We start from the raw sequence: 26,163 nt of genomic DNA on the forward strand, positions 1-26,163 counted from the left end.
TCAAGTCCTCCTCTCCACATCCACGAAGTCATTTTGAGCTCTCATCATTCCTTCCAACACCTCCAGTTTCGTCTCCTCCATTGGGATTATCTGCCTTTTAGGTTTCCCTAGGACAAGAATAATTTGATCAGTTGCAATTTCAATGAAATATTTAAATGAATACTGAAATGTTCAATGATTACAGGCACATGATTCTTCCTTTATCAATATGTCCTGAAAGTAATACCATTTCATAAATTATTTGTAATTTTCAATTTCCCCCATTGTTAAACATTACAAGGGCATTTTATCTTTCCCCGGGCTAGTAAAGCTTTTCAGTTTAGTTCTGTTTGTTTACTACATGACACATGACAAATGATTGATGTTTACAATTTGTCTTACAGATCTTGAAACATAGTATACAGAAACTTTAACCTCTCAAAATGTTTTATTTCTTTTAATACTACCCACCTGATTCAACTGTTTGTGGCAGGCTTTTGCCACTTACTGCTGTAAGTGACACAGAGGAGCAACATCTCACAGCATATTCTGTAACAAATCACCATCATTATCAGCATAACCATCATCCCGATTATTGACTAGTATGTTGAAATGTTATTGCTCAAACCTATTCACTTCTATAACAGCATCTTTCATGCTTTCATACAGTTATCCTTGACTGATCCCGACAATTGAGTGTGCATAACTTACAACACAATTACTACTATTTTTTGTAATAAATGATGCTGCTGTAAAACTATATTGTTCTGTTGTATATGCATATCTCCATCGAATGAATATACTTGATTTATGTTCTTGCATAACAAACTGTTTGAAATGAAGCAGGCAGACTTCAGAAATTACTGAAAAATACATTTAAAGTAAGAATTATACAAAGGCACTGCAACAATGAAGTATTGTGAACAATTTCAATTTTGACTTCTTATATCTATAAAAAAATGTATCAATGAAACATCCATTGTTTTTTTACTGTACCAATAGCATCAAAGTGTTCGGACATATTGAGTGGTTGGTCACCAGATACAGGTAAATCTAATATGTAGATAACAAAAACATTATAAATATAAATCCAGATATTAATCAGTTACAATAAAAACACCAATTTAAGTATTAACTTAAGTGGTCTATGCAACATTGTTTGTAATAAATAGTAAAAGGTTTTACTTTTACATTGTAAAACATAATACATAATTTATTTTTTTTCGAATAACATCTTAGTGTACTTACATTCTTCGCTTTCAATTCCACCGTTACATCCCTCAATTTGGCATGGAGGTATCAGTGACACAACCTTAAAGCCAAAATACAAAATTTATTCTTTTCATTATATTTTTTTAAACACATTACACATTTTCTTTCATACATAACCATATGTAGAATGTAAATTTGAATATTGTAAACGGTATATCAAGTTATTACTTCTACAATGGCGGTGAATATCATATATAATAGCATATACTGAATTGTATACATTAGGATAAAACAACTATAACATACCATATGTTCGACGTGGCTCAGTACATCCTTAGATGGAGGCCTACCTCCTGTCTTTGTTTTCTCTCTTTTCTTACTAGCAGCACGTTTCCTTGTTTGACTTCTTATAATATATATATATATATATATATATATATATATATATATATATATATATATATATATATATATATATTATCTTAGTAGAATCTAACATCAAAATATAATATCATATGCACTTCATGTCTGTCCACTTCTTTTTCACTTCAATCCAATCCCTCTTGGATGCACTGTTTGAGTTGATCCTGCCAAAAACAACATGTTTCATAGGTCACAGTTCTATACATGTTTATTTTCAATTACAATATATTATTTTTTTGGTATGTATTTTTTATATTTATTATTATTTGGATTCAAATCAACTATCATCATAAAACGAACAATATTTACTCTAAAAGATATAAATCAACAGATATAAAATACAATATTACAACAACAAAATACATGCAGTGAGTAAGAATTTTCGGTGCACTTGCCATCGAACCCATGTCTTAATGTCTCAGACTGCCATTCAAAAGCTTCACTGAGAATCGGAGGACATGCAATGGAAATATTGAAAGTATCAACTTCCTTAATATGATAATGCGCATCAATATATGAACCCATGACCTTTGATGTTTAAATAAAAACTATTTGAACCCATAATTCTGTGAACCCATCACACCTGATGATTAAATGATAATGGTTTGTACCAATCACGCTTGATGATTAAATAATACTGGTGTCAACCCATCACATTCTTAAATATACAATGATTGAAAATCCTAAATGGGCACTTACGATATAAAAGGACGATGAACCTGATGCCTCTCATTATCGAGGCATGTCTCTGTTAATTATTATCGATAAAACAACTCTGACCACTAACAGAAACTATGTTTTACAAAAACAAAGTATTTTGGTCTTGTTAAAATGACGAGTTAGTATATTCATTAATATCAAACAAAACATACAGTTAACGATCTATATATTTTTCAATCAGTTAACGATCTATATTTTTCAATCATCTATACTATTCAGAAAATAAAAACATACGCAGTGTAAACAATATTCAGAGAACTATTACTCATATATCCATCATACTCTTTAGCCAAGGGATATGTCATTGGTCCGACACTTACTTGTCAGTGATCTCCTCCCAGCATTTCCTCTTCTTTGCCATAGTAATGGTGTTGGTAAAACGTCCAAAGAGAAGTGAGGATCGGAGACTGACGTCCGAGACTAGTACCTCCATCTCGGAGGCGGTCGAATTAGCCCTGCGGGCCTTCTTGTATTACATGTGCTCTGATCCAAGTAAGCCTTCCATTTCGTTGTTCGTCGTCTACGCCTGGGAAAAGCCCGTGGCGTCATTTAGACACACCCCGCTTTTCTATATCCAACACCAATGAGTTCTCTCTCAGAGTTACGCTTGGTATCGTAGCTCAGAACGATCTGCGGCAGTTTTACGACAGTTTCGAAAATCTATCTTATCTTAAGATATATGTTATCTGTGAACGTAAGTTGTTAAGATTCATCCTAGCTAAGATCATTTTGAAAATCTAGGCTTTGAGTCAAACAAAGAATGCATCGACTTGCACAAACAGGATTAAATATGAGAGTATTTGATCATTTCTGTATATTGCTTGATTTTGTTTGGGACCTTTCACAAGTTCTGTTTTAATGGCATTGCATACCTAAGGCCTACTTTGCATTGAATGAATACTCTTTGAAGCAAAGTTTGGAGATTTAACATAGAATGTACATTTCTCGATACAATTTGCGGGTGTTTATTAATTGAGCTCAGTTGTGAAACTTACCTTTGCGGATGCTGACCGACAACTAGAGCGGTGAGGTGAGGTAAAGTGTGCTGGCTGTTGTGGTTGAGGCCGTGATCTGCATTCAACCCTGGGCACAACCCATAACTATAAATCAGTACTGCCTCATGGCCAGAATTGATAAAATATAAAATTACACATTACTACATGTGGTTACAGTCCCGTGAAGATTTCGGTTTAGAATTAGTTTTCAGCACCCCATGCTTGTCGTAAGAGGCTTCTAACGGTATCAGGTGGTCAGGCTCGCTGACCTGGTTGCATCATGTCGTCGAATCACAAGTGCGTAGATCGATGCTCATGACGTCAATCACTGGTCCAGACTCTATTATTTACAAACCGCCGTCATATAGCTGGAATATTGCTGAGACGGCGTAAAACAACAAACCAACCAACCAACCCTTGTGATGGTAAAACCAATATAGCCAAGCAGGACATGCTTGACAGTGATTCTAAAATATCAAGAATCAGTGGATGAGTAGAGTTGACATTTTGAAGTGTCTGTAGGCATGGTGCATACCCAGTTAATCAAGGTAAAACCCTGTTTACCACCGTTTACCACCGTTTTGTTCATGTTTAGGGAGTTATTAATGTTTGACCATCACCTTTCTTACTTTTCTTCTTTAATTTGCTGAATTGATGTTTATCAGAATGTCAACACATATTTGACGTTTCTGTCTTTAATGCATCTTGTTACCTTTTCCTGCAGATGCTTGTTTTCCCACGGAGATGAGGCACAGATGATTCAAGAAGACATGTTCATGTTTGTTCACTTTTCATGTGTATTTGTCAGAACAGTGCCATGTGTACTTGTTGAAGACACTTCTCTGTATTAGGCATTTCCATGTATTGTTTGGTGGCACGGGTGGCCCAGTCGTCTAAGGCGCCGCATTTCGCTGAGCAGAGTTGCGCCCCTTGGGCACGCCAGTTATCTGTGATTGTGGGTTCGAATCCCGGTTCGCACCGATTATGTTTGTAGGTTTGTCAGCACCATACCCGTGCTCGCGGGTTTCACCGAAGTGGTAAACGTAAGAGAGCTGCATAACTTCGGGCGTAATTAACAGATGGTTGCCATTGGCTTATAGCGAGTTCAAAGTTAACGTCACATCAATTTTATTTCAGCCATTTCGCGTCATGACCAAGTTGACATATACACAATTTACTCCTGAATGCAATTTTATATTTATAAACAATTTATCACACATACTTGGTCATAACCATATCATTTATACAGTTTTAAAACACTGGCTATAGACCACCAGAAACCAGAGCTAGGCTACCTCGCTGGGGATCATGGGGACTTACAGTTCCTCTGCTACCTGGATGATACCCCAGCAGGATTTACGTAATCACTTTAGACACTGGTGGTTGTGCTCAATACTAGCCAATATTAAAAAATACTCGGCAATGAGTTGGCTTAAAACACAGGTTGATGATGGTTACATCGATTATGATATGATTACGTGTGAAACATGAGGTAATCATGTTACGGTACTTCAACCTCTTGGACAGAGCCTTCAGTAATGTCAGTTAATAATAGCATCACATCAAATTTAAAACCAGGCAAGTAATGATTCACATACATATTTTAATTTATTATAGACCAATTTCTTTAAAGTAGCTGATAATGAGATGCCTGCTTACACAGGAAAAGAGCTCTTTCAGATTCACTGTTTGCTAATAAAGTGCCTAAGTCACATAGTACTGTAACAGTTAGTACTCAATGTCTTAAAAGACATCTGAGATTGTATATATTAAGACTAGTGAAGGCAGCCATGTATGTACGTTGTGATATTTAGATTATCCAACTATCAACTCCTCGAGTGGTTAAAAGTTGGCTGGCATTGTCACATAGGACTGTTACAGTAGTCAATTTTAGGGCTGATGAATATCGACACATGACTATGGGTAGTAGCTAAAATTTACCAGGAATATCTGTCATAATCTCTTAAATAGAATTTGTCAAGCAGTGCCTTTTTGAAAAAGGTGTCATAAAATGCCACAATTTTTTCAACCGTATATTCAATGAAATGATCCATCTCGGGATACAGTTAAATATTTCAAATCCTTAAGCGTGTATACAATAAAAATGCACTGTTTTCTACCAGTACAGTAGAGCTTCCCTTGCACTTGAAAGAAATATGGCATGCTATTGTCAAGGGTAAGTTTTCCTTCAGGTACTTCCAAAGAGGGAACAGTTATCTTAGAGATTGGACGGTCTGAAGATGCAAATGGACATTTCGCTTCAATGGTAGTATCATCACCGAGAAGTGGATCTGGTGAAGCTGCGAGGAATGGATGATCATAAACATTCCACTTGGTGAGCTTTTGCAACCACTTGACTTTTCAAAAGCTTTTATGGCTACCTTTTCATATTTTCTTCCATGTCTTAGTGGTGAAATTTGAATGTCATCGAAAGGCTTAGTCATTGATCTAGCAAGTTTCGGAAAATCAGTTTTGTCTCTTGCTATACAAATTTTCCCAAGAAATTTTTTCAGTTTTCCATTCCGCGCTCTTTGACTGTTTACGGGTTATTATTTCAGTGTTGCTTTTGTCCATGTCTTATATTTCTGATATGTTCTGAGATTTCAGGTATTGGTCAGCTAAAGATAATCATGATCTTAATTAACAGCAAATTGATTTGCTGGAGGAGACATTTGAGCAACTGGTGGTTTAACCAAACATTGCGGAAAAAGTCCAATTTGGCACTTTGCGATACTGAACTAGTCGCGGGTCAAATATAACGTTCAGTTCCTTGTTGCAACAATCAAGGTCAGCCGCCTTAATGGGACAGCCTTTATAGGGTTTACTTTTATGGAATGTTTGCAATCTTTGTGTACATGTTTCTTCTGTTAATACATCACCAGTTGTTGAAAATTTGTGCACAGTATATAAAACTGCACCTATGTGTTTGCAATGTCCTGATGGACAACTGAACCATCGTCATCAATTGCAATAAGTAAGTTACAACCTTCGTCATTTCATCACGGCACTCAGACTTCAGAAAACAATTTTTTCCATGTTTTAAATCACGAACAAATTTCATAAACCCACTGGTGTATTGATACGGTTTTACGGTTTTTTATCCTACTGCTTTCGAGAATATGCTCGACCTGATGCAGGTCTCAGACGTTTACCACTTCGGTGAAACCCGCGAGCACGGGCATGGTGCTGACAAACCTAGAAACATAATCGGGGCGAATCGAGATTCGAACCCATAATCATAGATTTCTGACATGCCCAAGCGAAGCAACTCTGAACTTCTTCATGACAATGTCTTAGTTGGTAAGGACAATTAAATAACTTGCATGCCATTTAAGACGAATTGTTGCTTTCAGATTTATATCTATGTTGCATTTCATCTGAACTATTTTGCAGCAAACGGACCTATGTCACAGAAGTACTATGCCCAGTTGCCATGGTAATTTAGCTGCATGCAACAATAATGAACATAAAATAAAACATATGTGACACTATACGTAGGCCATGTTAAAATATTTAAAGGAAGGCTCGTTTTGACAATTCCTGGCTTTGATGCACCCTTTAGTTAAATTAAATATAAGATACACGCCATCGCTTGGATGCAAGCTTTGGCTCAGCGTTACATGGATGTCATTCTTCGTCCATAAGTGATGGTGTAAATCCTGCTGGCCATTGTTACCATGTAGGTAGCTGAAGTATCGTAAGTCCCCATGGTACCTAGTATTGTGACCTACACTCACACTCACAATTGTCCAACAATTTCTAGAACATTTCCATTTCGACAGCGACCACACCCTCAAGCCAACCAACTGAACATATAGAACGTGTACATGATATTTTTATAATTTACTACCGACCGAAAATATGAGAAGTTCACGTGTTCGTGAAGGTGTATGACGATATATGTATGTGTGCAGAATTCATTTCGGGCGTGATAATCAAAATCTGGTAGGTCGGCCATGTTGGACGATACCTACACGACACTTTGATGGCATACTTTTGATTAACCTGCGCAGAGGTACCCTTGGTATTGCCCACTATTCCGGCTGATGAGCTGCTCCAACCTGGAGTTTATTCGCAAGACGGTGACCAACGAAATGCTGATTAATACCCTACTGGGACGTCATGCTGATGCCTTACTTAATCCGGATTAAAAGGGCCATCACCAAAGCAAAAACTAAATATTTAAAGGTTGCCAAATCAAATATTATATTACATATCATACATGGGCGTATACAACGATGTACATTCATTATTTCATTATTATTATTCATTGCTAAATCCGGATTAAAAGGGGCCATCGCCAAAGCAAAGACTACATATTTAAAGGTTGCCAAATCAAATATTATATTACATACCATACATGAGCGTATACATTGGCGTATACAATTATGTAGATTTCCTTCGCCACCAGACGGCACTGCATGCATATTAGATTTGAATTATATACAACATTGACGCAGTTAATTTTATATAAATGACTGAAATTGACAAAGTAATGATGATATATTGAATATAAATTGACGTCATAAGAGATTTGAACTATTTTGGCGGCCATCTTGGATTTTCTACCACCAGGTGGCGCTGCTGAGGTGAATCCATATCCAGAAATGTTCGGAATGTTTCAATGTATAAGTGTGCCAAGTTTGGTGCTTTTAACCCAAAGTGCACAATTGTTACTAAAATCCAGCCTTAACCGCCCCACTATATTTTGTTTGTTTGTTTGTTTGTTGTTTAACGCCGCACTCAGTAATATTCCGGCGGTCTGAAATAATCGTGTCTGGACCAGACAATCCAGTGACTGGTGGCATAAGCATCGATCCACGCAACTGGGATACGATGACATGCATCAACAAAGTCGGCGAGCCGTTATTCGCCCCTTACGACAAGCAAAGCCACCCTCCCTATATGAAGAGTTTGTATTTGTTCCCACTGACAAGGGCTCACATTACATGACCAGTGAGGGGGACACGGGGGGGGGGGGGGCAGTCGTCTAAGGCGCCGCGATTCGCTGTGCAGAGTTGCGTCCCTTGAGCAAGTCAGAAACCTATGATTGTGGGTTCGAATCCCGGGTTGCCCCTATTATGTTTCTAGGTTTGTGAGCTCAATGCCCGTGCTCGTGGGTTTCACCGAAGTGGTAAACGTCTGAAACCTGCATCACTTCGGGCTTTCCTCCCACATTAAGCTGACACGCCGTGATATAACTGGAATACTGTTAAAAGCGGCGTTAAACCCAACTCACTCACTCTAGAAATAGACCTATTGAACCAGGTCTAAGTACGGGATGCAAAGGAATAATATTGCAAAAGTGTCCATGTCGTCATGGTAGAGTTATCTCTGAAATGGCTCCACTCGTTAACATTATAAGTCACAGGCCACCCCTAACACATGGACGAACACGTTCTAACTCTTAGAATCACTAGATACCCATCAATATTGTGAGAATATTTTAAACAAAAACAATTAGCGATAGTGTTTATTACATAGTACAGAGTGCAAGTTTAAACAACAAATAAACAATACTAATGGTGCACATTTTAAAATCTTTAGAATTCTGAAAGATTAAAAGTGTCAGCCTGTGTAAGAGTATGCGAAGAGGAGATAAATAACTGTTGACTGAGAGGTTTTTGTCACAGATAGAATAGATAATATAAATGCAGATATCTTCTTGATAATGTGTACATTCAAACATCTGAGGCTTAAATATAAGTCTTTATTAAACAGTTCTGTGCTAATGGAAATGACAATGTAACGGAATGCAATACGTGTAATTAATAATGTAAATTAAAACCTCTTCAAAATCATGAAACGTAATTTTCAAAATGAACGCCAGAAATTATACATTTGATAACAATAACTTACCACACTTTCCAATTGAAAGAATCGCTATTTTCATCTACACACATCTACCGATATTCAAATGACAGGAAACAATATACTTAAGCAAATTAATACTAATAACTAAGTCTTGGCTGAAAACGACTTGGCAATATGATTTTAGATACTGGTAGTGCTTTCGTGTGAGGATCATCAATTATGAATAAGAGTGAAATAACTGCCAAAAACAAAGACGATTGTACGTTTCGACTGTATCACTATCAACTAGTGTGAATACCAGGTGTTCACGAAACGTATCCTGTCCCACCGGTGGCACCCGTCACAAACACATGCAAAGGCAAGTCAATTGTTCACCTGAAGAAAACACGTGAACATATGGTACAAATCAAATTAGGGAATTGCATCGGACATCATTCTTGTCACTGATGCATCATATTTGGAAATGTCATCCACATGTCTACCATAAATCTTTTTGAAAGCTTTACTGAGGCCTTGAATGTTGTAACCTTCTACCACTGAGGAAGAGTCGTATGACGCACTTTGAAATCCGGGTAAAAAGAGCATGCTCCAGCGTACCCCAAAAGTTGTGAAATGTAGACACCAAGGGCTGCAGCTGCATGAATGTGGCTCTATATAAAGGGACAGTTGACTTTTGGAAAGTCATCTCTCTTTCTCACAATCTTGTGGAGTGTGTGTATTTTTCCGCGCTCGCTGCTCAATATAGTCGGAATTGTATTTATGTGATGTGAACCTAACTCCATTGAAAATCAGTTACATATGTCTGTGGCATGAGTGAGTTAAGATGTAACGTCACATCGGCAATATTTCAGCCATATGGAGACGAGACCAATTTATATACCATGAGTAAGTACATCTAGTGTTGTCGAAAATGGACAGTAAACTATCTTCTTGAGGGACTTGAATGCCCTGACACACCTTCTGGTGTGTTAAAGACAATGTAGACCAACACGGCAAACTCATTGCTGATTGGATTGATCAAAACAACCTAATACTCTTAAACAACAACCTATCATCTATGGGTGATAAAATCAACCATAACATGTCGGACCCACTCGGTAGCGACCACTTTCCAATCCACATAACGGAAGAAGACATAGATAGCCAAACCCCAAATGAATCTCAAGAACCACAATTATATTACAAGGCCGACTGGGACAAATTCCACGTGTAACCAGGTTAATCCAGTGGACCTTGAGAATAGAGACCCCGAAATATACTACCAAAACTTAACATATTGCATAATTAACATAGCAAAAAAATCTATCCCATTCAAAACACCAACAATACGCAAATCCACATTTAAAGTTAACACTACTACTAACCCACCACGTACAAAACCTCGTCAAAACAACTAAAAACAAAAACGGAAAAAATTCTGCGAAGAAATGAACCACCACACAGACGCCAGAACAATTTCGTGCAAAATACACGCCATCCGGGGCATCAAACGTCGCACCAACAAAAACACCAAATATAAATAACTTTACAAACCCCTATCAAAAAGTAAATAACCTAACAAACCACTTCTCAGCCGTTAGTAGCGATAGCAACTTCAGCGAGGAATTCAGAAAACAATTAAAAAGAGAAATGAAATTCTCCAAATTACCCAAAGAGGACAACCTTAAAAGTTTTGTCGAGATGCAACAACACACAACTAACGGCGACACTTACTGAATAATTTGAAAGTTTAACGTCCACTTCACCACTTTATATTATTTCGTAGACAGGGACAGGGGTAGCAAAAATAATGAATATGTGAAATAATAAAACCTGTCACATAACAAATAAAACCTAGTGGGGGATACACTTTAACCTTACATAAGATAAATAATTCGTTGCCTAACAGGTTTTGAATAAGAAATGGTAGAGCATAAGAGTAAAATAGTATTATCAGCTAGCCTTATTTTAATAAAAGACCTACATTAGGAAAATAAAAGGAGGTTAACTTTAAGTAAAAATGCGTAGGCAAGAAACTTTGGGCACTACTTAGGATGGGCAGGCGATTGGTTGATAGTCTATGATGTTGGTAAGATGGTAAATAATAGGTGGGGTGGTTGAGTAGGTAACGGGCGCAGTTAATGAAACCATATTACCTTCAAGAAGTATCTGTGCGTGTTCTAACTCCGATTCTGTTACGAGTGGTTACTTGTGCTTGACAAAGTTTGTAACACTATTTGCCATGGGCATTTTGTGAGCCCTAACAACTACACTGTCATCTTCCCGAAGCAAGAGATGGAAACTGGACTTAACTCACTTGCCTCGGGAAGATGCTACACTGTATAGTCGTACAACTACACTGTATATTTGACCAACTCAGAATCAGAAATACGAAATATTATTATGTATGACTGAATTAGGCCTCCATAGTTTCATGAACCCAAATTTGTCCAGATACCACAAGGAAAGCGTGCTTTACGTGTTGCTGCAGTTCCCCTACCCTATAAATAGTGAAATTCAAGTTTCAGACACGTGATTGCATTTTGCTCCTGTGTGAAATTCCTCTTCCAAAAGAGGTTCAAAATCAGCCATGGTGAGAAGAAAGTTAACGAACGCTGAAAGATGGCAAGTGATAGGCATGAAAAATGCTGGCATGTCATGCAGGGCCATTGCAGGACAAATGGGTCGTCATCACAGTGTTATCACTCGTTTGATTGTCAAACATGGTCAAACCAATGATGTCAATGACAGGCATAGGTCTGGTAGGCAAAGAAAGGCCCCTAACAGAGAGGATAGACGTCTTTTCAGGATAGGCAGACGAAATCCATTTGCCACTTCAACAGATTTAAGACTGCAGTGGATTACCCATCAGAGACTCTCGACGATGACCGTAAGGCGTCGCCTCAGAGCGGCTGGTTATAACGCCAGAAGACCAGTAAAACGTCCTCAACTGACTGAGAGGCACATGCGGAATCGTCTGATATAGTGTCGTGCCCGTAGTCGATGGAACTTGGCCAACTGGGTAAGTATCCATTGGTCTGACGAGTGTCGAATGCTGCTACGAACTGTAGATGGTCGAATACGTGTTTGGAGGCAACGTAACACTCGTTTTGCACCAAGGAACATCCAGAAGACCTTAGCATGTGGCGGGAGGGTCTGTCATGATATTGGGTTGTGTTTCCTTCGGCTGCAAACTTCCGCTGGTGACAATTCGTGGAAACCTGAATGGCCAATAATACCAAGATGCCGTTCTTCGTCCAGTGGTAGTCCCTCATTTTGACAACCATCCTCTTCAGACAAGACCTGTTTACATGGACGACAATGCTAGACCAACAGATCTCGGGCAGTTTTGGCTTATTTGGGTCAAGAAGCTATTGTCACTCTTCCTTGGCTGGCCTGTAGTCTGGATCTGAATCCGATTGAGCATCTCTGGGACATTCTTGGCCGGAAAATCAGACATCGTGATCCCCCAGTTCAAAATCTCGCTTGACTTGAAGCCGCACTTCATGAAGAATGGATCCGTTTGCCTCAGAGAAGTATTCAACGACTTGTAATGAGTATGAGGCGTAGGGTTGAAGCTGTGGTCAATGTCCGTGGATCATACACACGTTACTGACGTTTAAGTCTTGCAATAGACTCTTCACTCCCTAGGGTGTCTATGTGACACCTGATATTGTCTGCTGATATCATGACAGTTACATGACAAAAAAGGTTTTTCAATGTTTTCTAATCCTTCAATTTCTGGTCTTCGGTAAAATTCCATTCTGCTCATATTCTTTTGGAACACAAAATAAACTTGCTTTTGGACAACTTTTGCATCACATGAGGCTTGCATATACGGCTTATAACAATTGTACATCTCGTTATAATAGTCATCATTAAATGCCAAAAGTAACAGCTCACAAATATGGTGGGTGACGCTTAACTTTTGTGCATGTGTATAATTGGTCAAATGACGTACTTTTATAAACAGCATAATTGCTGACATAGCGAATGTCAAGTTAATCAGAACTGACTAGCTCAGCAGAATAATGATCGGTCAGCTGCCTTTAAAAACAGGCAGGTTGTGTTAACAAGGGAGAACCGGCAAACCATCGGAGGAGCGCAGTCATAGTAGAAGAGAGGAAAACTAGGGACAAGGAAAGACGAGGACTGACCAGCCAGTAGTTTCAACGTGACTTCGCCGTCTTCCTATGTTCGACTCTGTAACTAATGATCGCCCGGTTCTGTAGTTCAACTGAGTTAATAACGAAACCATTCTTTGCCACCACAACTTGTTGTTCGAGTGCACAGAGGTGGTACAAGTTTGCCGTCTAGTTACTTAGTAATTGTTCTGTCAACTTTAATCCCTGGTCTTGTGCGTGCGTCTCTTAGGAATGAACTGAGATCCTGGATATTAGTGATAATGGATCAAAGCATCCTTTACCCAAGTACTTCTACCATGGCACCTTCACGAGCTGAGTAGGTTAGATCGCTGTCTTTGTGTGCTGGCGATTAGGTGCCTCCCTCTGGCAAGTGTTGGTTCGAATCCCGGACGGGACTCAACCTAAAAAGTACGAGAATCTGTACTATACTGAGAAAGTGTTATCTCAAATATAACGTGTTTTATTTGACCACTTTCTAAATGACATTGTGTATTCATATTATCTGGTAGTTGTGAAAATATGGTCCTGGATCTACTGTCGGTAGCGCTGGCAACTGCGTCACCATCCTTGGCTCCATCGGTAAATATGGATTAATACGTGTCATATGAGCTTCTTAACTGATTACATTCTTGTTGCTAAATTGGTTGATTTGTTACAGATTTCTTTGGTTGTGTTAATGTTGGGTTTACCTTGCCATGGGAGAGAAGACAAAAGCCTGACAGGAGAGATAATATCTAAATCAATATTTAGCAGCTGTAATGTATGGTTTAATCCGAATGCCTTGTGTTGAGACCAGCTTAGGTTTCCTGTGAAACAGTCCTTCGTAAAGGGGTTGAAAAACACATCTGTATGCAGGGTTTAATGGGCTAGAATCTAAGTTGGTAATGTATTGTAGCGATAATTTCATACGGCGTTGCTTCAAGAAGGTTTCATCAGCTTCAACATATGCGCCAAGACAAAGTATTAGGCCCTGATGGTGAATGAATATAGTTTTTGTAACTTGCTTAACAGGCTCCAGCATATACAATGGAGCCATAGTCTCAATTGGAGTGAACCAGACACCAACACAAGTAGGGGAGGGTTTTCTCATCACCTCACAACTTTATATTAGCGACTACTTTCAACAAATCTAGGGCCTTCAGGCATTTAGTTTTAAGATGATTAATACATGGCTGAAAAGTCAAAAGATGATTGAAAGTGAGTCCTAGGAACTTGGTTTCCTCTACCACCTTGACACGCTACTACTGGTGCCTATATTTCCTGCAAAAATGAATGCAATTGGTCATTGCTTTCGGCAATTTAAAGCCATTCTCAAGAGACCATTTTTGGCAAATATGTTAGACATTGCTGCAACTGTCTCTCGATGGTATGAATACATATGCCACAACAAGATATATTAAAATCATCCATAAAAAGGGAACCGTCAATGGAATCATATAAAATCTATATACTTAACAGAGAGACAGACCAAATGCTGCCTTGTGGAAAACTCTGATCATGATTGCAATGATCAGACAGGATGGGACCCACACGACACTGAAATTGTCGGTCTGTTAGAAACTTGGATATAAATTTACACAAACGGCCTCTTAACCCCAAATCACGTAGATCTTTTAGATTATCATGCTTCCATTTGGTATCACATGCTTTTTCTATAAAAAAAAAAGATGGATACTGCATGTTGTTTATTTACACTGGCATATTTAACACAATATTCTAAACGAACCAGATGGTCAATGTTACTTCTATTTTGAGAGAAACCACATTGAATGTTCTTGATGAGATTGTCGATTATTTACAATTTGTTCCATGGTTTTGTTGGTTGGTTTGATGTTTAACGCCGCACACAGCAATATTCCAGCTATATGGCGGCGGTCTGTAAATAATCGAGTCTGGACCAGACAATCCAGTGATTGACATCATGAGCATCAATCCACGCAATTGGGATACGATGACATGCATCAACTAAGTCAGCTAGCATGACCACCAATTGCCAAAGTGGAGAAGAAAGAAGTCGGAAAGGAGATATATTTTCGAGTTCGATAAATGCAGCAGAAATGAAAGATTTAATTCTGATTCCTAGGGGTGGAATAAGTAATGATTTCTTATTGAAAAGATCCTCATAAAGGGAATTAAAAATGCAGTTGTAAGTGGGATGTCATTCATTTGAATATAATTTGGTAGTGTATTGTTAAAAAAAATTATATTCGGCGCTGTTTAAGAGATTGCTCATCGGCCTCAATGTACAAACTGTCAATTTGGGAGGTTTGGAAAGAACAAACAGAGAATCTTAGTCCTTGATGGTTTAAGTTTGCTTTTACAGGTTCCACCATAGATGATGGAGCCATGGTCGAGTTTAGAACGAATGAGTGATCTGTACAAGTGAAGAAGGGTTGACTGGTCCCTTCCCCACTTTGAACTGGAAACAGTATGTGGTAAAAAGGCAAGATGCTGATCAAAAATTATACCCAGGAATTTGGCTTGTTTCACTACTTTAATGGGAATGCCAGGTAGATGGAAGTCTTGGTCACTATGTTGTTATTTTTACGACAGATACAATTAGTTCTAGATTTAGAAAACACAGAACCGTTATATTGAGACCATTCATTTATTTTATTGAGACAAAGCTGTCTCTCAATCGTGTGCATATTTTTGCCTCGACATGATATATCAAAATCATCAACGAATAACGACCAATCAACAGAGTCATTTAAAACTTTAGATAAACAATAAGTATTTATACTATAGATGCTACCTTGGAGGATACCTTGGAGGATACCATGATCTTGATGTAAAAATCACACAAGGTGGATCCCACACGTACCTGGAAATGCCTATCTATTAAAACCTGTGATATTCAATTGGGCAAACTCTCAACCCCATCTCATGAAGATCCTTTAAAACTCCATGTATCCAGGTCGTGTCAGACGCTTTTTCTAAATCGAAAAATATAGATACAGTGTGTTTATTGATAATAGCATTTTTCACAATGATTCTAATCTAACCAAATTGTCAATTGTATTTCTACTTTTTCTAAAATCACATTGACTATTTGTTTTAAGATTATTTGTTTCTAAGTACCATATTAATCTGTTATTGACCATTCTTTCCATGCCTAGTAAGCGATATTGGAATTTGAAGGATCAGTGTGGTCCCGGCCAGGTTTTGGTATTGGAATGATAACAACATTCCGCCATGACGGAGGAAAATTTCCCGTTGTCCAGATATTATCAAATATATTTGATAGTGTTTCTGAACAGGAGTATAGTAAATGTTTAAGTACCATGGAGTGTCATAAAGACGATACTAATAACAAATGGATCTCCAACTTGCAGCACCAAGGATACCGGGATGATATACTCAAGCAGAAAAATTAAAAGATAAACTTTTCCACCAGATTGGCCCATGAGCCACCGCCTACTGGGCAAAGGACTCTAGGCAAATTACATACTTTAAGACAATATACCTATCAAATTCAACTACAAATCATTTGGTTAAGATAAAAACAAATCATTACAACATTTGGACAAATAATTTCAATGGTTTCACAAACTGGTGCAACACAATATTGATGCACAGGGCTTGGCATGACCAGCCGATTGATAGGACCGGGCCCATCCTACCACCCGTCTAGGCAAAGTAAGGGTCGAAGTGGTGTATTGGGCAAAGTAACGCTACTCCTGGAACCAGTGCCCGCAACCGCCAGACTCCCGTCCTCCCGACATAGAGGCGCAACCCTCGGCAAACGGGTTGACCAATTTGGTCGCCGTTTACGACCAACACCGGGGTGCTGAGGACACATTCTTGCCTACCCCGGGTTCGCTAGGGATTGTCGTAAGGGGCGACTATGTTTGTTATAAGAGGCAACTAACGGGATCGGCTGGTCGGGTTCGCTGACTTGGATGTTCATGTCATCGTATCGCAAATGCGTGATCGATGCTCATGACATCAATCACTTGGTTGTCTGATCCAGACTTGATCATTTACAGACCGCCGTCATATGGCTGAAATATTGTTTTGCGGTGCCGTTAAACAACAGACAAAGAAATAAAAGTCTGACAGATTATAGTGATCCTGATTAAAGTATTCCCATAAAAGCCACACTTTTCACATTAATGACAGGAACAATACCATTTCCCAGGAGGCAGATAACATAGATGTGACATGCTGAATACTCATGCCTATGAATGCAGAAAGAGGACAGATCTATTTTAAAATATTCTACCATCTAGGTGTATTCATTTCGATTATGCGATGTTTGGCCCAAGGTTTCCCATTGGTTGTAAGACTTCAGTACAATCTTCCTCTGGCGCTGATTGTCTCCAGTTTTCATTCGGTTCGAGGGATATCTTCAATTTCTGAAATGTGTCAGGGCAGGAATGTGAAACTCTCTTAAGTTCGTCCCAAACAAATGTTTATATAGTCGAGTGAGTGAGTTTGGTTTAACGCCGCTTTTAACAGTATTCCAGCTGTATCACGGCGTGTCAGCTGATTGTGGGAGAAAAACCCAGAGTGATGTAGGTCGCAAGCGTTTACCACTTCGGTGAAACCCATGAGCACGGGTATGGTGCTGACAAACCTAGAAACATAATCGGGGCGAACCGGGATTCGAACCCACATTCATAGGTTTCTGGCGTGCACAAGGGACTCAACTCTGCACAGCGAATCGCGGCGCCCGACGACTGGGCCACCCGTGCCCCTTATATAGTCGAGGCTTTCAGTAAGTTATTCAAAGTGGTTACATGATTTTGTTTCCTCTCTGATTTATCATTCATCTTGTAATACACGTAGCAAATATTAACCAATATGACTGACATGACATGAACTGCGCTATCATTTCAACCAGAAAATAATTATATAAGATTCGAGTGTTTACATTGTGTTTACCTCTTTCACTGTTGCCCCTTGTGTGTTGTAAACCGTCCAGATGAAAACAGTCGGCAACGGCAGGAGTGACGAAACGGATATGAGCCATCCAACGGCTGTCGCCCATGTGGGGTAGATGTAGTCCCCGTATTTCGGGGGTCGGTAGGAGTAGAAGGAGTAGCAGCAGATCACCTGGTAAAACAGTTAGGGTATAACGTACACACATGCCCTCGCCTGCGCACACAGTCCTTAGTATATTAAGCCTTTTGTATGAGCCTAGTAACCGAAACTCGTGCGGTCATCACCAATATTTTACTCTGCTTCAGCAATGCATCTCCCCAAGAAATATATCTTTTCCATGAGGATCGAACCTGTGGGATTACAGGTCCCACGCAACCTGAGCTTCTTACCAGATAGATCGATAAGATAGGCTTGGTGACTTGATAAACTGTGTAACATCGTCCAGCGTCGATCATAATAATATCAGTCGAAGATGTTCTTGCATCTTTTCCATATTTATATGTATTATGTTGTTGAAATAATTTTGTACCTCTGATGCCGCTGATAGCGGCCTGACTGTAAACAAAAGTTAAGTTCAGTCCTAATTAATTAAAGGCTGCTGGGTGGGACAAAAGGAATATGTGGAAAAAGCTGACGTGGTACCTGATTGACATTTGCAATGTGGGTAGTGATTAGGTTCATGTTTTTTTTGGCTGGAATAATGTTCAATTATAGGGAAGTTTTGCAGAATCTGGACTTGGCAGCTCATGATGTAAATTCCACTACTTGTGGCTGCCAAGACTCAGCATACTGCTACCAACATGTAGGTCATCTAATCACAGGACTTCAGCAACCCGGGTATTCTTGTCCAAAAGAGGCGACTAACAGGATCGGGTGGTCAGGATCGCTGACTTAGTTGATGCATGTCATCGTATTCAAATACGGACCAAAATATCGTGGCCAGCCTCCTACAAATTGGGATCACAACTTAAAATCATTATGGATGCTGTCAAAGTAAATGCCAATAAACGGGGCAAAAGAGAAGAGGAAACTGTTGAATATTTTTCAGAGTGGGTTAAGTCAGTGCGTGATGTTGTCATTGGTAGAATGCAAAAACCGAAGAAGAGGAAACGGAATTGGAATAAACCCATTCTGTCTCAGCTAGCTGTCGTCCAAAGTCTGGCTGCCCTACATGAAAAGTTTGTAGTTGTACCAACTGAAAAGGCCTCAAATAACAACAATAATATTTAAGCATCACAACATTAATTATTTGATCAAAGAACTTGAAATAAGTGACATATCAAATAATGCTTAATATCAGGCCAGTATATCAACTGAGGAAGAAATCTGCTATAACCATGCATCAATCCACTTTTGGCTTTACTCTAAAACCTAAAGGGGGGCACGGGTAGCCCAGTCGTCGTGATTCGCTGTGCAGAGTTGCGTCCCTTGGGCACGCCAGAAACCTATGATTGTGGGTTCGAATCCCGGTTCGCCCCGATTATGTTTCTAGGTTTGTCAGCACCATACCCGTGCTCGTTGGTTTCACCGAAGTGGTAAACGTCCGAGACCTGCATCACTTCGGGCTTTCCTCCAACATTAAGCTGACACGCCGCGATATAACTGGATTACTGTTAAAAGCGGCGTTAAACCCAACTCATTCACTAAAACCTGAAGACATGTCTTTCCTCTTTTGTACTGGATTCCAAATGTTCATAAAAATCCGTACAAAGAGAGATATATAGCTGGGTCCAGCAAATACACCACCAAATCCCTGTCTCAACGATTAACAATAGTTCTTAATACAATCAAGGGAGGACTTTCTTTATATTCACAGAATTCATAGTCAAAGAGACAAGAGGAATTAACACATGTGGATTCTCAAAAACTCAAATGATTTGCTTGACTTTGTACAATCTCAGAAAAGAACCAGGTTCAATTCTGTTTTTGTCAGGTGAACAATTAACTTGCCTTTGCACGTGTTTGTTACGGATGCCACTGGTGGGGCACGATGCGCTCAACTTTTATTCAACTCAATATTATTACTATTTGAGAGTGATACATAAACACATGCTCATGATATAGTCGGAATCGTACAGTCGACTTTTGGCAGAGATTTCTTATGAATATGGAAAGGGTTTTATCGCTTTTATTTGTTAAACCTCACACACTTACTCACTCACCTATCATCAATTGATTGTTAAATGGCAATATTGTACTTTGCCTAACAATTGCGAGTATGCAAGTATCGACGTTTCAGTAGGTATGATGGTTTTAACTACTTACAACTAGAAATAGGGGGCACACAAACTTGAAACTTATGACCATAGCCCGAGGTATCCTCTTTCCCCACATCGTAAGGGCGTCCTCGTGAAGCCTCTTGGTTCCTGAAATGTAAGTCATCCACGTGTCCTTATTATGGCTAGCATACATATATAATTGCAAATAGTAACTGATGGACACATCTCTCTTGAAGAAATGTTAGAATATTGATTTTCTTCCAAAGTAATTGTTTGTTGACAAGGGTCGTTCCTGATTATGAACATGTCATTCACAAAAATCGGAACCATACCCTGTGTCTTCCTCGAGATGACCATCGGACAGATGTAGCTACTAAACTCTGGAATATGTCTCTTGGTGTTTTAAAGATAACCATGGAACTATGTCCAAGTGTAATAGGGAAATGTGCCCTGGTTTAAATATAATTGCTTTGTTATGTAATAAACACTTAGTCTTGAGTCTGTCTCACTAAAAATTCTTTTTTTTTGTCATCTGACCTCCATTGTCTCACATGTGAATGCAAATTGTCAGTATGCTCTGCTTTGCCTTTCCCAAAAATGTCAATAAAATGGACTGGCCAGGACACATAGGAAGAGACGGCTGGGGAGAGTTTATGGTGTGTCGACGTTGACAGCCAGTCTCTGGTTTGGAATGGAGGTCTTTGGGTGATATTAAAAGTTGGTTACTTATTTGAAAATAAACGCATTTGGCATCAGCTGCATGAGGTACATGTACTCATAAGTTGAACATCGTATTAGTTTATGACGTCAAATGTTTAAGAGTGTTTGTGTCACAATAAAAAATGAAGTGCAAAACAGAATGAAAGTTCGAAATACAAACTTAAGGCCATGGTACAGCGTGTGAAGCAACTATTCTAGAAGAGAGGTGGCAAGTTACAATGTGGATGCGCTCTTACCATAGCACCAGCCCACAACGATGCACTCAAGGATGCCAAACACGGCCGTTGATGGGAAGAAGGTGTACCAGTCAACCAGCGTCACCACGAATATCCCACCCTTCAATGTGTTGATTACACAATGTCAGAATGTAACAATATTCATTGAAGATGATCTCAGAGATTTCTAAAGCTGAAATACCAAGTATCTATGAAATGATTAAGTTGTACCTATTGTTATGAGATAATTTCCAGATTGAAATGCAAAGGCTAACCCAGAAATCAATTTGTACAGAACTAAATTGTGAAATCAGCCGCACAAGATCAATGAATATTTGACAAATTATTTTGAAAAACGCACATTTAGGTTTTCAATCACAATATAAAATGCAATGGTTCAAAAACGTGGAATTCGAAGCAGCATTAATTAACAGACCCAATAACATATGTCCAGAATGAGTCACTGTCGAATGTCTTGAAATAAAAAATGCCCCATGAATTCTTGAATCTGTAAAAAGTGTTCGTAGCTGGTACGTCTACGCTGGGAAAGTAAATCAGACACGTTAGGTAGTAGAAGGCTTGGAACTGTCACATCACGAAACCTTTCGAAGTTCTTTTAGAAACCAAAGGGGGGTAACTTCCGCGGCCACTGCAAACGCTCTCATTCATTTCATTGTCACATAAGTCTACTGCCACACCACACTATGTCTTTTTTGTTTTAAAGATGAAGTCAGATTAAATGGAGTTTAACATTGATGCCAACATTAAGCTGTAGGATCCTTTCGTCGCCAGTCACTCACTCACTCTTAGCTAGTTAGTTGTTATTCTTCTCGTTGATATGTATTGTATCTCATGTAACAAACCCCCATTACACAAACTCATTGGACCCTATTGATATATCTTTTTCAACCGTATGTCACAAAAGTAATACATCAACTTTGCCGATTTTCTTTGTGAGGATTAAATCATATCTTTTACTTTATTTTAACAAACAACGGATAATATGTTGTATGTTGGGATTTTAACAAAAGGTGTGCCCGAAAATTATAATAAATAATTATAATAAAAAACATAATTAAGATTCAAACCTTAAAAAAACAAGATTTCAATCTCATAATAATGAATAAAACAATATATGTTTTTCTACCTGCAGCTGAAAGATTATCTCATCTCAATACAATATCACGCACGCACGCACGCACGCACGCACGCACGCACGCACGCACGCACGCACGCACGCACTAACACACACACTCTCCGAATTATCAAATGGTAGAGCCATAAAAAAGTTGTAAGAATATTGGCAGGTTCATCTGATAATCACAAAAATATAAATGTTTCGAGCCTGACCCTAAAAACTGTCCATGTGTTGATGAAAGGGTCTAACTATAAATCATCACAACATAATGTTAACAAAGACATGTTCATCTGTACCCTGGAATATATATATATCAGACCCACATTACATATTCAATGTTTCCGCTGCATTATATTAAAAAAACAGTCAGATGTGTTCACCGTTACCTGTGACGTATATATCAGACCAAACAAGAAGAGACTGAGGAGCACAGCACCGACGGTGAGCCAGTGTCGCTTCATCAGTTGGGGAAACATATCCTCCAAGGCAGCGATGACTATTTCCACACACGGTACCTGAATAGATGCACATGTTTCACCACATGCCAGTCTTTGCATTTGAATAGTTACCGCGTCTAAGTTAGAACCCTCAAAGTGGGGCTTTTTAAAGGCATGTGCCACACTGCTGTATTAAACGAGCATGTTATGGTGCTACAAGGCCGATGTTCATACTGGGGATTCGAACCCACAAAAAGTGGAACATTACATGGAACAGAGTGTGGCGCCTTGGACCACTGTGTCAGCAGTAACTTCCTTTGATTAGAGTGAGTGAGTGAGTGAGTATGGTTTTATGCCGCTTATAGCAACACCTTTGATTTGAGGCTAAGAGAATTATGAAATACACTCGCTTTAGATTCGCTCACCAACAGGTATAAGTCACTGTAAAACCGTTTACATATGTTTATCAACCATTTAACCATCACTCTTAGACCTCTGGCTGCAAGCTTTGCATCATATAGTTCTGTTTATATTTATTGTGTAATGAGTACACTGCTTCTTCATATTTTTAAGTACAGTAAACTACGGTTATAACGAACACGCTTATAACGAACTTACGGATATATCGAACTTACTGTTTTGGTCCCGACTACTTGCTGTAGTTATGCTGTATATATGCTTATAACGAACTACGGTTATAACGAACTAAAATTAGTAGTCCGTTGGAATTCGTTATAAGCGTACTTAACTGTAGTGTCTTGTTCTCAAATGGTTTTAGCGTAGTTATTAGTTGATTGTGAATGAATCAGATTTTCTCGCTACCATAGAATCGACAGCCAAAAACATCAAGGTCAAAAAGGTCAACACCGACCATAGCTGCGGCAGAGGGAGGGTCGACAGGACGTCGGGGTAGACGATGAAGGCAAGGTCATAGCCTGAAACACAATAGCCAACAATCAGTTGATCCTGAAAACCACGTTTCCCGTTTCTGGGGCCTACATTTGTGGTCAAGACCAAGAAGGAGGTTTTAATCAATACTTTTATGTATCCCTCACACTTTCTTTTCACCTTAGGAAACGGACGTAAAATATTTCTGTGTACATGGATAATGGACAGCGCCTCAGAAGCCCAGTTGTTATAATAGGCTGTAATACCGAAGGTTGCAGGTTCGAACCCACTGAATGATAAGTTTAATGTTTCGTTTGATTTTACTTCATTTAAACGCACAATTAAGATGTGCGACAGAGGGACTTTCTATAAAATATACCTGGGAGAGAGGGGCATTCTGGAAAAAGAATCTGTCAAAAGATTATTGTACAAAAAGAAGTCCCCGTAAAATCAATAGCATGGCGTGCCGTCACGAGGTTTATAATGATAATTTTTGCTGCCTTAATCCGAGGTTGTTGACATTGGGACAAGCATGGGTTTCTGAAGACCTATTCTACCCCAGATCTTCACGGGTCGGCAAACCAAGAATCAAAATCAGGTCGGAGCTTGTATTCAAACCCACAGTAATAGGATTCTAACAAACCTAAGGCATCCAACTGTATTTCCCGATTACCCACCAATTCATATGAACAATATTCATAGTCATCATCAAGTTTCAAATGCAAAATAGCATTTCTTACTGTATTAGCCATGTACTTACCAGAAGATTCAAACGTATCCACAGCTACTCCGCGTTGGAAGGCCACGTGACCAACGACAGCAAAGAATGCAAAGCCGAAGAAAAGGTTGGAGAGAGAATCGCTAAGGCAAATTATTATCGAATCCCTATAAATCAATATATGAACAATATATTATAACAATAGTGGTGACGAGATTGAATGTAAACGCTTATTAACAGACATTAACATATGCATTTTGGGGACCCTCGGGTCAAACACCACGGGGCAGTTAATCTCCGTAATTTGTTGGTTAATTTCTAAATATGCCATAATTATGGCAAATACTCTATTTTGATTGGATAAGCAGAGTTCTTAAATCACCACCGAAGCTAATCTTTATAGAAATGTATTTCTTATTCATTCATTCCAGGCGTGGTCAATTGTAGGTAGGTAGTATTAAATTTATACCTATCCCACCTTCCGTGGAAGGTGACTATGAATATTCATGAGCCTAGTGTTATGCTTATAGACATGCATGACGTCACAATGAGGACGGAGTCCTATGCATGAATGTTAAGTATGTGAAGAATGCGGCCTTTGTTAAAATGTCTTAGCCGCGGATTTCTTAAGGAATGCCAACTATTTGTAATGTAGTCGGGGTAGATTCCTTCAGATGTATACTAGAATGATCATCAGCAAATGGAATGTCACCCTTTCGTGGAGAAATTTGGCATTCCCTAGGAATGGCAGTGATGCTATTTGGAAATATTGCTGGGGTAGATTCCTTCAGATACATACTAGAATGATTTCGTAAAAAAGTGTGAAATTTCGTAGGAATATCATTGAAGCTATTGAAATGTAGTCAGGGTAGATACCTTCAGATACGTAGTAGAATTATCGTCATCAAATGAAATGTCACCCTATCTTAAAAGAATAAAACAGTCCTCAATCTCATGATATAACTACTCAATGAATACTTAGAATAGCGTCATCGAGACAAAGAGGAGAATTTTCTCATTTACCATTTCATCACCACATCCGACTGCTAGGAAATCTATATTTTGTTTTTGCTTACAAAATACAGATGAACCTTTCATTTTTGGATGGAAAAAAATCTCATTCAACAAATACCATCAATCATTTTCACACGAACAAATGAATAAAAAATAGGATAGTTTTATAAAAAAAAAGTCCCTACTTTTTCACCCCGTGATATATTTCGATGTAAAAAGTTGTCGTTGTCTTATTCTTATCTTCAGTCTTAATTTCCAACTCTGAAAAATCTCCTTCGCTCATGTTTCCTATCTAAGCCCTGAACCCGACCATACACGTCCTTCTTAAATTATATGTAGTTCACATGACATATTATACACCGAACATATGATAAATGAATGTGTGTATATTGTAAAATCTAGATAGAAATGAAACATCCAAAGATCTTATTAAGGATACATGAACAGTTTCAGAATATTTTTTCATACTCTTCATGAATAAATCAGTCTGTTCGCCATTGTAAATTGCTTGAACGCACATGCTGTACAGTGGTTGGGCCAGCAAGTATATATTCAATCACCGAGGTAGAAACGGTTTTATCGTTTTGAAGTACACATATGACAGTGTCTTTCGTGCAATGAAATATACTATGTTTAAAAGCCATTCCAGTACCAATCCTC

At 38.8% G+C, this 26,163-nt stretch overlaps 1 protein-coding gene across 1 annotated transcript; it reads right to left on the reverse strand.

Moving 5' to 3' along the window:
* LOC124131141 (sodium-dependent dopamine transporter-like) lies at positions 1-24,581 on the reverse strand. Its single transcript, XM_048385934.1, has 8 exons — positions 24,532-24,581; positions 22,833-22,961; positions 21,330-21,429; positions 20,420-20,520; positions 18,155-18,325; positions 3,330-3,351; positions 451-528; positions 1-107 (listed from the first exon to the last, which is right to left on the reverse strand). Exons 2-8 carry the CDS (start codon positions 22,920-22,922, stop codon positions 1-3), a joined length of 669 nt encoding a protein of 222 aa, XP_048241891.1. The 5' UTR covers positions 22,923-22,961; positions 24,532-24,581.
* Between the last annotated feature and the right edge of the window lie 1,582 nt (positions 24,582-26,163).

Source organism: Haliotis rufescens, unplaced genomic scaffold (assembly GCF_023055435.1).
Source record: "Haliotis rufescens isolate VD_foot unplaced genomic scaffold, xgHalRufe1.0.p SCAF_10, whole genome shotgun sequence".
Classification (NCBI taxonomy): domain Eukaryota; kingdom Metazoa; phylum Mollusca; class Gastropoda; order Lepetellida; family Haliotidae; genus Haliotis; species Haliotis rufescens.